Consider the following 12,220-nt stretch of genomic DNA (forward strand, 5'->3'; position numbering starts at 1 on the left):
CTGCTTCCTAGCTCCTATTCCCTAAACACTGCTTCCTAGCCCTATTCCCTAAACACTGCTTCCTAGCCTCTATTCCTAAACACTGCTTCCTAGCCCCTATTCCCTAAACACTGCTTCCTAGCCCCTATTCCCTAAACACTACTTCCTAGCCCCTATTCCCTAAACACTGCTTCCTAGCCCCTATTCCCTAAACACTGCTTCCTAGCCCCTATTCCCTAAACACTGCTTCCTAGCCCCTATTCCTGGTGCTTCCTAGCCCCTATTCCCTAAACACTGCTTCCTAGCTCCTATTCCCTAAACACTGCTTCCTAGCCCTATTCCCTAAACACTGCTTCCTAGCCCCTATTCCCTAAACACTGCTTCTAGCCCCTATTCCCTAAACACTGCTTCCTAGCCCCTATTCCCTAAACACTGCTTCCTAGCCCCTATTCCCTAAACACTGCTTCCTAGCCCCTATTCCCTAAACACTACTGCTTAGCCCCTTCTCCTAGTCCCTATTCCCTAAACACTACCGCTTAGCCCCTTCTCCTAGCCCCTATTCCCTAAACACTACTGCTTAGCCCCTTCTCCTAGCCCCTATTCCTAAACACTACTGTAGCCCCTTCTCCCTAGCCCCTATTCCCTAAACACTACTGCTTACCCCCTTCTCCCTAGCCCTATTCCCTAAACACTGCTTCCTAGCCCTATTCCTAAACACTGCTTCCTAGCCCCTATTCCTAAACACTGCTTCCTAGCCCCTATTCCCTAAACACTGCTTCCTAGCCCCTATTCCTAAACACTGCTTCCTAGCCCTATTCCCTAAACACTACTTCCTAGCCCTATTCCCTAAACACTACTGCTTAGCCCCTTCTCCCTAGCCCCTATTCCCTAAACACTGCTTCCTAGCCCTATTCCTAAACACTGCTTCCTAGCCCCTATTCCCTAAACACTGCTTCCTAGCCCCTATTCCTAAACACTGCTTCCTAGCCCCTATTCCCTAAACACTACTGTAGCCCCTTCTCCTAGCCCCTATTCCTAAACACTACTGCTTAGCCCCTTCTCCTAGCCCCTATTCCCTAAACACTACTGCTTAGCCCCTTCTCCCTAGCCCCTATTCCCTAAACACTACTGCTTAGCCCTTCTCCCTAGCCCCTATTCCTAAACACTACTGCTTAGCCCCTTCTCCTAGCCCCTATTCCCTAAACACTACTGCTTAGCCCCTTCTCCCTAGCCCTATTCCCTAAACACTACTGCTTACCCCCTTCTCCCTAGCCCTATTCCTAAACACTGCTTCCTAGCCCCTATTCCCTAAACACTGCTTCCTAGCCCTATTCCCTAAACACTGCTTCCTAGCCCCTATTCCCTAAACACTGCTTCCTAGCCCCTATTCCTAAACACTGCTTCCTAGCCCCTATTCCCTAAACACTGCTTCCTAGCCCCTATTCCCTAAACACTACTGCTTAGCCCCTTCTCCCTAGCCCCTATTCCCTAAACACTACTGCTTACCCCTTCTCCCTAGCCCTATTCCCTAAACACTGCTTCCTAGCCCCTATTCCCTAAACACTGCTTCCTAGCCCCTATTCCCTAAACACTGCTTCCTAGCCCCTATTCCTAAACACTGCTTCAGCCCCTATTCCCTAAACACTGCTTTCTAGCCCCTATTCCCTAAACACTGCTTCCTAGCCCCTATTCCCTAAACACTGCTTCCTAGCCCCTATTCCCTAAACACTGCTTCCTAGCCTATTCCCTAAACATTCCCTAAACACTGCTTCCTAGCCCCTATTCCCTAAACACTGCTTCCTAGCCCCTATTCCCTAAACACTGCTTCCTAGCCCCTATTCCCTAAACACTTTTCTAGCCCCTATTCCCTAAACACGCTTCCTAGCCCCTATTCCCTAAACACTGCTTCCTAGCCCCTATTCCCTAAACACTGCTTCCTAGCCCTATTCCCTAAACACTGCTTCCTAGCCCTATTCCCTAAACACTGCTTCTAGCCCTATTCCCTAAACACTGCTTCCTAGCCCCTATTCCCTAAACACTGCTTCCTAGCCCTATTCCCTAAACACTGCTTCCTAGCCCCTATTCCCTAAACACTGCTTCCTAGCTCCCTATTCCCCTAAACACTGCTGCCTAGCCCCTATTCCTAAACACTGCTTCCTAGCCCTATTCCCTAAACACTACTGCTTAGCCCCTTCTCCCTAGCCCCTATTCCTTAAACACTTCTCCTTAGCCCTTCCATCCTGGCCTCTAGCCCCCTTCTCTAGCTCAGTTCCCCCATATCCTGGTGGGGTAAGGGGATAAGGGGTATCCTGGTGAAGCTAATTGGGATAAGGGGTATCCTGGTGAAGCTAATTGGGGTAAGGGGTATCCTGGTGAAGCTAATTGGGGTAAGGGGTATCCTGGTGAAGCTATGTGGGGTAAGGGGTATCCTGGTGAAGCTATGTGGGGTAAGGGGTATCCTGGTGAAGCTAATTTGGGGTAAGGGGTATCCTGGTGAAGCTAATTGCGGTAAGGGGTATCCTGGTGAAGCTAATTGCGGTAAGGGGTATCCTGGTGAAGCTAATTGCGGTAAGGGGTATCCTGGTGAAGCTAATTGGGGTAAGGGGTATCCTGGTGAAGCTAATTGCGGTAAGGGGTATAGTAAAGTGTTTTTAATGTTTAAAACCTGTTTATTACTGTGTTGTTATTAGATCCTGGTGAAGCTGTGTAGCTTTGTCTCTCCGGCGGAGGAACTGGCCCAGAAAGACGATCTCCAGCTACTCTTCTCTGCCATCACGTCCTGGTGCCCCCCCCACAACCTGCCCTGGAGGAAGAGCGCCGGCCAGGTCCTCACCACCATCTCACGACACGGACTCAGCGTCAACGTCATCAAGTATATCCACGGTGAGAGGTTTGGGGTTGGTTGTGTTGGCAAAATTCAGAAAACATTCCCATCATTTCCAGAAATCTTGTTGAGAGGATTTCCACTTGTCATTTTAAAATAAATTCCAATTTTATTCCCTCTTAAATTTGTCAAGCCTCCAAACGGGAATTCTGGAAAACCTGTGCATTTTTGGGAACGTTTTCTGAATTCTTACAACCCTAAATGGTTGGTGTCTGTGTACCGAGAACATGCAGATGAATGGACGCGATGAATGGTGTGTTTGTGTTTGTGTGTGTGTGTTTGTGTGTGAGGCTGCTGCCACATTAACCTCCCTCCCTCCCTCCCTCAGAGAAAGAGTGCCTGGCCACATGTATCCAGAACATGCAGCAGTCAGATGACCTCTCACCCCTGGAGATCGTAGAGATGTTTGCCGGTCTGTCCTGCTTCCTGAAGGACTCCAGCGACGTCTCCCAGACCCTGCTGGACGACTTCAGGATGTGTCAGGGATACACGTTCCTCTGCGATCTCATGCTCAGGTAGGGGTGTGTGTGTGTGTGTGTGTGTGTGTGTGTGTGTTTCAATATCAACAACTCTCCCTCCCAGTAGTGTAGAGATGTTCTGAACAGTGTTATGATATTTTCCTCTACAACATAGTGTGTTATGGTATTAACCCCTTCCTCTTCCTCTTCAACATAGTGTGTTATGGTATTAACCCCTTCCTCTTCCTCTTCAACATAGTGTGTTATGGTATTAACCCCTTCCTCTTCCTCTTCCTCTACAACATAGTGTGTTATGGTATTAACCCCTTCCTCTTCCTCTTCAACATAGTGTGTTATGGTATTAACCCCTTCCTCTTCCTCTTCCTCTTCAACATAGTGTGTTATGGTGTTAACCCCTTCCTCTTCCTCTTCAACATAGTGTGTTATGGTGTTAACTCCTTCCTCTTCCTCTTCCTCTACAACATAGTGTGTTATGGTATTAACCCCTTCCTCTTCCTCTTCAACATAGTGTGTTATGGTATTAACCCCTTCCTCTTCCTCTACAACATAGTGTGTTATGGTGTTAACCCCTTCCTCTTCCTCTACAACATAGTGTGTTATGGTATTAACCCCTTCCTCTTCCTCTTCAACATAGTGTGTTATGGTATTAACCCCTTCCTCTTCCTCTTCCTCTACAACATAGTGTGTTATGGTATTAACCCCTTCCTCTTCCTCTTCAACATAGTGTGTTATGGTATTAACCCCTTCCTCTTCCTCTTCCTCTTCAACATAGTGTGTTATGGTATTAACCCCTTCCTCTTCCTCTTCAACATAGTGTGTTATGGTGTTAACCCCTTCCTCTTCCTCTTCCTCTACAACATAGTGTGTTATGGTATTAACCCCTTCCTCTACAACATAGTGTGTTATGGTATTAACCCCTTCCTCTTCCTCTTCCTCTTCAACATAGTGTGTTATGGTATTAACCCCTTCCTCTTCCTCTACAACTTATTGTGTGTTACTTGTTTCACTATATTAAATGTACCCCCCCCCCAGATTGGAGCAGGCCAAAGAGGAGGACAGCAGTGATGCTCTGAAGGATCTGGTCAACCTAGTGACGCTTCTGACCACCTATGGCGTGACGGATCTCAAACCGGCCGGTCTCACCACTGGAGCCCCCTTCCTCCTGCCCGGCCCGTACTCCCACAGCCTTCTGGGAAAGGTACAGTCAACCCGAGCGTCATCACGGCTCCAGTGTTTTACTCAGCTCACTGCCACACCTTCCTAGTTAACGTCTTAAGCATAGAAATAGAGTTGGTAGAATGAGTTTCTCCATTTTAGTCAACAATTCCTTAATGGTTGTAGCCAGATTGCCATGGTATGAATAACATGCCGTTCAACAAATTCTATTTTTATGAGCTTGAGTCTCTGTGTGTGTGAAAACCAGAACTGTCCAGAATGTGTTAGTGTCATAGGAGTGGGTGGAGCTGTGCGCCTCAACAGGGAAGTGACACATTGTGATCAACAGGGAAGTCCGGTTGTCTGGGTGACGCACTGACCTGTCCTCTGACTCAGCCTGCAGTTTAAATGGAAATCAAATCAAACTTTATTGGTCGCGTACACAGTTTAGCAGGGTGGCAGGTAGCCTTGAGGTTAGTGGTTAGCGTGTTGGGCCAGTAACTGAAAGATCGCTGGTTTGAATATCCGAGCCGACAAGGTGAAGAATCTGCCGATGTGCCCTTGAGAAGGTCACCCATCATTTGCTCCAGGGACCTATCATACTACTATGACTGACCCTGTAAAACAACACCTATCATACTACTATGACTGACCCTGTAAAACAACACCTATCATACTACTGACCCAGTAAAACAACACCTATCACACAACTATGACTGACCCTGTAAAACAACACCTATCAAACTACTATGACTGACCCAGAAAAACAACACCTATCAAACTACTATGACTGACCCTGTAAAACAACACCTATCATACTACTATGACTGACCCTGTAAAACAACACCTATCATACTACTGACCCAGTAAAACAACACCTATCACACTACTATGACTGACCCTGTAAAACAACACCTATCAAACTACTATGACTGACCCAGAAAAACAACACCTATCAAACTACTATGACTGACCCTGTAAAACAACACCTATCATACTACTATGACTGACCCTGTAAAACAACACCTATCATACTACTATGACTGACCCTGTAAAACAACACCTATCATACTACTATGACTGACCCTGTAAAACAACACCTATCATACTACTATGACTGACCCTGTAAAACAACACCTATCATACTACTATGACTGACCCTGTAAAACAACACCTATCATACTACTATGACTGACCCTGTAAAACAACACCTATCATACTACTATGACTGACCCTGTAAAACAACACCTATCACACTACTATGACTGACCCTGTAAAAGCACTTTGACTCCTGCTGAAAACATTTGATTGATTGTTGGTCTGTGTCTCGTCCAGGCCACACGGTGAGGAACCTCCAGTCGTTCTCCGTCCTACAGAATGCCTTCCTGAGGGCTAAGACGTCCCGGCTGACCGGCACGCTGCTGGACGCCATCGGCAACATCTACGCCGCCGACCACGCCAACTACTTCATCCTGGAGGCACAACACACACTCTCACAGTTCGCTGACAAGGTGTGTGTGTCTGTGTCTGTGTGTCTGTGTGTGTCTCTGTCTGTGTGTGTCTCTGTCTGTGTGTGTCTCTGTGTGTGTCTCTGTGTGTGTCTCTGTGTGTGTGTGTGTCTCTGTGTGTGTGTCTGTGTGTGTGTGTGTGTGTGTATATATGTCTGTGTGTGTGTGTATGTGTTATATGTTATGCAGCTATATGTTATTCTAAATAAAACCCCATCTCTTTCCAGGTGGCCAAGCTGCCAGATGCCCAGACAAAGTACTTTGACCTGTTGGAGTTTGTAGTGTTCAGTCTGAACTATGTACCCTGTAAGGAGCTGTTCAGTGTCAGCGTCCTGCTGAAGGGCTCTACGTCATACACCTGCAGTATCACAGCCACCAGGTAGGGAAGTGTGTGTGTGCGGCTGCGTCTGTGTGTTTGTGTGTGCGCGCGTCTGGGCATGCGTGTGTGTGGGAGCGTTCTTCACAATCAGCTAGTATCATCTGGTATCTGCTATCTGGTATCTAGTATCTGCTATCATATCTGGTGTCTAGTATCTGCTATCATATCTGGTATCTGGTATCTGGTATCATATCTGGTATCTGGTATCTGGTATCTGGTATCTGCTATCATATCTGGTATCTGGTATCTGGTATCTGGTATCTGGTATCTGCTATCATATCTGGTATCTGGTATCTGGTATCGTATCTGGTATCTAGTATCATCTGGTATCTGGTATCTAGTATCTGCTATCATATCTGGTATCTGGTATCTGGTATCGTATCTGGTATCCAGTATCTGGTATCTGGTATCTAGTATCATATCTGGTATCTGGTATCTAGTATCTAGTATCTGGTATCTGGTATCTAGTATCATATCTGGTATCTGGTATCTAGTATCATCTGGTATCTGGTATCTAGTATCGTATCTGGTATCTGGTATCTAGTATCTGCTATCATATCTGGTATCTGGTATCTAGTATCTGGTATCTGGTATCTAGTATCATATCTGGTATCTGGTATCTAGTATCTAGTATCGTATCTGGTATCTGGTGTTGTATCTGGTATCTGGTATCTGGTATCTAGTATCGTATCTGGTATCTGGTATCGTATCTGGTATCTGGTATCTGGTATCTAGTATCTAGTATCGTATCTGGTATCTGGTATCTGGTATCTGGTATCTAGTATCTGCTATCATATCTGGTATCTGGTATCTAGTATCGTATCTGGTGTCTGGTATCGTATCTGGTATCTGGTATCTGGTATCTAGTATCTGCTATCATATCTGGTATCTGGTATCTAGTATCGTATCTGGTATCTGGTATCGTATCTGGTATCTGGTATCTGATATCTAGTATCGTATCTGGTATATGGTATCGTATCTGGTATCTGGTATCTGGTATCTAGTATCTGCTATCATATCTGGTATCTGGTATCTAGTATCGTATCTGGTATCCAGTATCTGGTATCTGCTATCATATCTGGTATCTGGTATCTGGTATCTAGTATCGTATCTGGTATCCAGTATCTGGTATCTGGTATCGTATCTGGTATCTAGTATCTGGTGTCTAGTATCTGGTATCGTATCTAGTATCTGGTATCTAGTATCTGGTATCTAGTATCTGGTATCTAGTATATGGTATCTGGTATCGTATCTGGTATCCAGTATCTGGTATCTGGTATCGTATCTGGTATCTAGTATCTGGTATCTAGTATCTGGTATCTGGTATCGTATCTGGTATCCAGTATCTGGTATCTGGTATCGTATCTGGTATCTAGTATCTGGTATCTAGTATCTGGTATCGTATCTAGTATCTGGTATCTAGTATCTGGTATCTAGTATCTGGTATCTAGTATCTAGTATCGTATCTGGTATCCAGTATCTGGTATCCAGTATCTGGTATCCAGTATCTGGTATCGTATCTGGTATCTAGTATCTGGTATCTAGTATCTGGTATCTAGTATCTGGTATCTAGTATCTGGTATCTGGTATCTAGTATCGTATCTGGTATCTAGTATCGTATCTGGTATCTAGTATCTGGTATCTAGTATCTGGTATCGTATCTTGTATCTGGTATCTAGTATCTGGTATCTGGTATCTGGTATCTAGTATCGTATCTGGTATCTAGTATCTGGTATCTAGTATCTGGTATCTGGTATCGTATCAGGTATCTAGTATCTGGTATCTAGTATCTAGTATCGTATCTGGTATATGGTATCGTATCTGGTATCGTATCTGGTATCTGGTATCTAGTATCTGGTATCTAGTATCGTATCTGGTATCTAGTATCTGGTATCTGGTATGATATCTGGTATCTGGTCTCTGGTGTTGTATCTGGTATCTAGTATCTGGTATCTAGTATCGTATCTGGTATATGGTATCGTATCTGGTATCTGGTATCTGGTATCTAGTATCTAGTATCGTATCTGGTATATGGTATCGTATCTGGTATCTGGTATCTAGTATCTGCTATCATATCTGGTATCTGGTATCTAGTATCGTATCTGGTATCCAGTATCTGGTATCTGCTATCATATCTGGTATCTGGTATCTAGTATCGTATCTGGTATCCAGTATCTGGTATCGTATCTGGTATCTAGTATCTGGTGTCTAGTATCTGGTATCGTATCTAGTATCTGGTATCTAGTATCTGGTATCTAGTATCTGGTATCTAGTATATGGTATCTGGTATCGTATCTGGTATCCAGTATCTGGTATCTGGTATCGTATCTGGTATCTAGTATCTGGTATCTAGTATCTGGTATCTGGTATCGTATCTGGTATCCAGTATCTGGTATCTGGTATCGTATCTGGTATCTAGTATCTGGTATCGTATCTAGTATCTGGTATCTAGTATCTGGTATCTAGTATCTGGTATCTAGTATCTAGTATCGTATCTGGTATCCAGTATCTGGTATCCAGTATCTGGTATCGTATCTGGTATCGTATCTGGTATCTAGTATCTGGTATCTAGTATCTGGTATCTAGTATCTGGTATCTAGTATCTGGTATCTAGTATCGTATCTGGTATCTAGTATCGTATCTGGTATCTAGTATCTGGTATCTAGTATCTGGTATCTGGTATCGTATCTGGTATCTGGTATCTAGTATCTGGTATCTAGTATCGTATCTGGTATCTAGTATCTGGTATCTGGTATGATATCTGGTATCTGGTATCTGGTGTTGTATCTGGTATCTAGTATCTGGTGTTGTATCTGGTATCTAGTATCTGGTATGGTATCTGGTATCTGGTATCTAGTATCTGGTATCTAGTATCGTATCTGGTATAGTATCTAGTATCTGGTATCTAGTATCCGGTATGGTATCTGGTATGGTATCTGGTGTCGTATCTGGTGTCGTATCTGGTATCTGGTATCTAGTATCTGGTATCTAGTATCTGGTATGGTATCTGGTGTCGTATCTGGTGTCGTATCTGGTGTCGTATCTGGTATCTGGTGTCTTATATAGTATCTGGTGTCGTATCTAGTATCTGGTGTCTTATATAGTATCTGGTGTCGTATCTAGTATCTGGTGTCGTATCTAGTATCTGGTATCTAGTATCTGTTATCTGGTATCTGGTATCGTATCTGGTGTCTTATATAGTATCTGGTGTCTTATATAGTATCTGGTATATAGTATCTGGTGTCTTATATAGTATCTGGTGTCTTATGTAGTATCTGGTATCTAGTATCTGGTGTCTTATATAGTATCTGGTGTCTAGTATCTGGTGTCTTATATAGTATCTGGTATCTAGTATCTGGTGTCTTATATAGTATCTGGTATCTAGTATCTGGTGTCTTATATCTGGTGTCTTATATAGTATCTGGTGTCTTATATAGTATCTGGTATCTAGTATCTGGTGTCTTATATAGTATCTGGTATCTAGTATCTGGTGTCTTATATAGTATCTGGTATGTAGTATCTGGTGTCTTATATAGTATCTGGTATCTAGTATCTGGTGTCTTATATAGTATCTGGTATCTAGTATCTGGTGTCTTATATAGTATCTGGTATGTAGTATCTGGTGTCTTATATAGTATCTGGTATCTAGTATCTGGTGTCTTATATAGTATCTGGTATCTAGTATCTGGTGTCTTATCTGGCGTCGTTTCTGGTGTTGTATCTAGTATCTGGTATCTGGTATATGGTATCTGGTATCGTATCTAGTATCTGGTATATGGTATCTGGTATCGTATCTAGTATCTGTATGTAGTATCTGGTATCGTATCTAGTATCTGGTATATGGTATCTGGTATCGTATCTAGTATCTGGTATATGGTATTTGGTATCTAGTATCTGGTATCTGGTATCGTATCTGGTATCTGGTATATGGTATCTGGTATCGTATCTAGTATCTGGTATATGGTATATGGTATCTGGTATCGTATCTAGTATCTGGTATATGGTATATGGTATCGTATCTCTTATCGTATCTGGTATCTGGTGTCGTATCTAGTAACTTATCTAGTATCTCATCTATTGGGGCTGGAAAGCCACATATATTTGGGATCAGATCTCGTATTTCTGTCCAGCAATGCAAAATATATAAAATGTTTGATTTCCTAATTTTGAAATCGATATGGATGCCCTTATAAATGTAAATCGACTCTTTCACTATTCAATGAATCTAACTCCTCCCTCAGGACTCTGTTGAAGTTGAGTCGTCATGACGCGGTGTTCAGTGATGTGTTGAGAGAGGTGGGGCTGCTGGAGGTGCTGGTTAACCTCCTGCATAAATATGCTGCCCTGCTCAAAGACCCCGCAACGCAACAACAGACTCAGTCACAGAACAACGAACAAGGTGAGGAGTCTCCCTCTCTCCCTCTCTTCCTCCCTCTCCCTCTCTTCTTCCCTCTCTCCCTCTCTTCTTCCCTCTCTAACTCTCTTCCTCCCTCTCTAACTCTCTTCCTCCCCCTCTTCCTCCCTCTCTAACTCTCTTCCTCCCTCTCTTCCTCCCTCTCTCCCTCTCTTCCTCTCTTCCTCCCTCTCTAACTCTCTTCCTCCCTCTCTCTCTTCCTCCCTCTTCCTCCCTCTCTCCCTCTCTTCCTCTCTTCCTCCCTCTCTTCCTCCCTCTCTTCCTCCCTCTCTAACTCTTCCTCCCTCTCCCTCTCTTCCTCCCTCTCTTCCTCCCTCTCTAACTCTCTTCCTCCCTCTCTAACTCTTCCTCCCTCTCCCTCTCTTCTTCCCTCTCTAACTCTCTTCCTCCCTCCCTCTCTTCCTCCCTCTTCCTCCTTCCTCCCTCTCCCTCTCTTCCTCCCTCTCTCCCTCTCTTCCTCCCTCTCATTCACTTCCTCTCTCTTTCCCTCTTCCTCCTCTCTCGTTCTCTCTCCCTCTCTTCCTCCCTCTCTTCCTCCCTCTCTCCCTCTTTCTCCCTCTCTTCCTCCCTCACTCTATCCCCCCCACCCCCTCTATTTCCATCTCTCTCTCTCTCTGTCTCTAGGTGACTGTAAGAACAGCAGTGTAGCGGAGGAACAGAAACAGTTAGCTTGGCTGGTCATGGAGACGCTGACTGTCCTGCTGCAAGGCTCCAACACTAACGCAGGTACCCACACGCAAACATTATGGCTAACAAGGCCGTGAAATTACACAGAAACCTCAGTATTTAAACTCTTTTGTGTGTTCAACTCGTATGATTCCCCTTTATTAAAGCCAAGCGAATCCAGACAGAATCCTCCCAATCCCCACATCCCCTTCAGAACATAATCCCATACTAGTAGTGATGTCACACAGCCCCAACCCTGGGTTTCTCTGGGTTTCTCTGAGTTTAGGTAATGCACACGAATCTGTCTCTGTCTGCCTGCCTGCCCCAAACTGACACACACACATACATACACATGCCGGATGACAAATGACTCAAATGATTTCTATTTGAACAAGCCTTGACTCTGGGCAGAGCTCAATGGTTTCACTTCTGTCATTCACGATCATGTGACACTGGACAGGAAGATATGCACTTCCTCCTTCTATATGTCGATTGGCTGGCTGTATGGATTCCTCATCTCAGAGATCACCAACATCATCTATTTGTGCTCGCTCTCTCGCTCTCTCTTTCTCCTTCTGTCTCACTCTCTCCTTCTGTCTCAATCTCTCTTTATGTCTCAATCTCTCTTTCTCTCTCTCTCTCTCTCTCTCTCTCTCTGTATCTCTCTCTTTCTCTCTCTCTTTCTCTCTCTTTCTCTTTCTCTCTCTTCTTTCTCTCTCTTTCTCTCTCTCTCTCTGTATCTCTCTCTGTATCTCT

General features: G+C 44.3%; 1 protein-coding gene across 1 annotated transcript in view; it reads left to right on the top strand.

Annotated features, from left to right (window-relative positions):
* Positions 1–12,220, top strand: part of LOC112239900 (WD repeat and FYVE domain-containing protein 3) — a 49,380-nt gene that overhangs the window by 1,101 nt on the left and 36,059 nt on the right. The window contains exons 2-8 of the mRNA XM_042331148.1: positions 2,670–2,862; positions 3,192–3,378; positions 4,434–4,540; positions 5,833–6,008; positions 6,233–6,384; positions 10,626–10,783; positions 11,423–11,524. Of these exons, the coding sequence (XP_042187082.1) occupies positions 2,670–2,862; positions 3,192–3,378; positions 4,434–4,540; positions 5,833–6,008; positions 6,233–6,384; positions 10,626–10,783; positions 11,423–11,524 (1,075 nt within the window). The remainder of the gene's footprint in view (positions 1–2,669; positions 2,863–3,191; positions 3,379–4,433; positions 4,541–5,832; positions 6,009–6,232; positions 6,385–10,625; positions 10,784–11,422; positions 11,525–12,220) is intronic.

Source organism: Oncorhynchus tshawytscha, linkage group LG12 (assembly GCF_018296145.1).
Source record: "Oncorhynchus tshawytscha isolate Ot180627B linkage group LG12, Otsh_v2.0, whole genome shotgun sequence".
Taxonomy (NCBI): domain Eukaryota; kingdom Metazoa; phylum Chordata; class Actinopteri; order Salmoniformes; family Salmonidae; genus Oncorhynchus; species Oncorhynchus tshawytscha.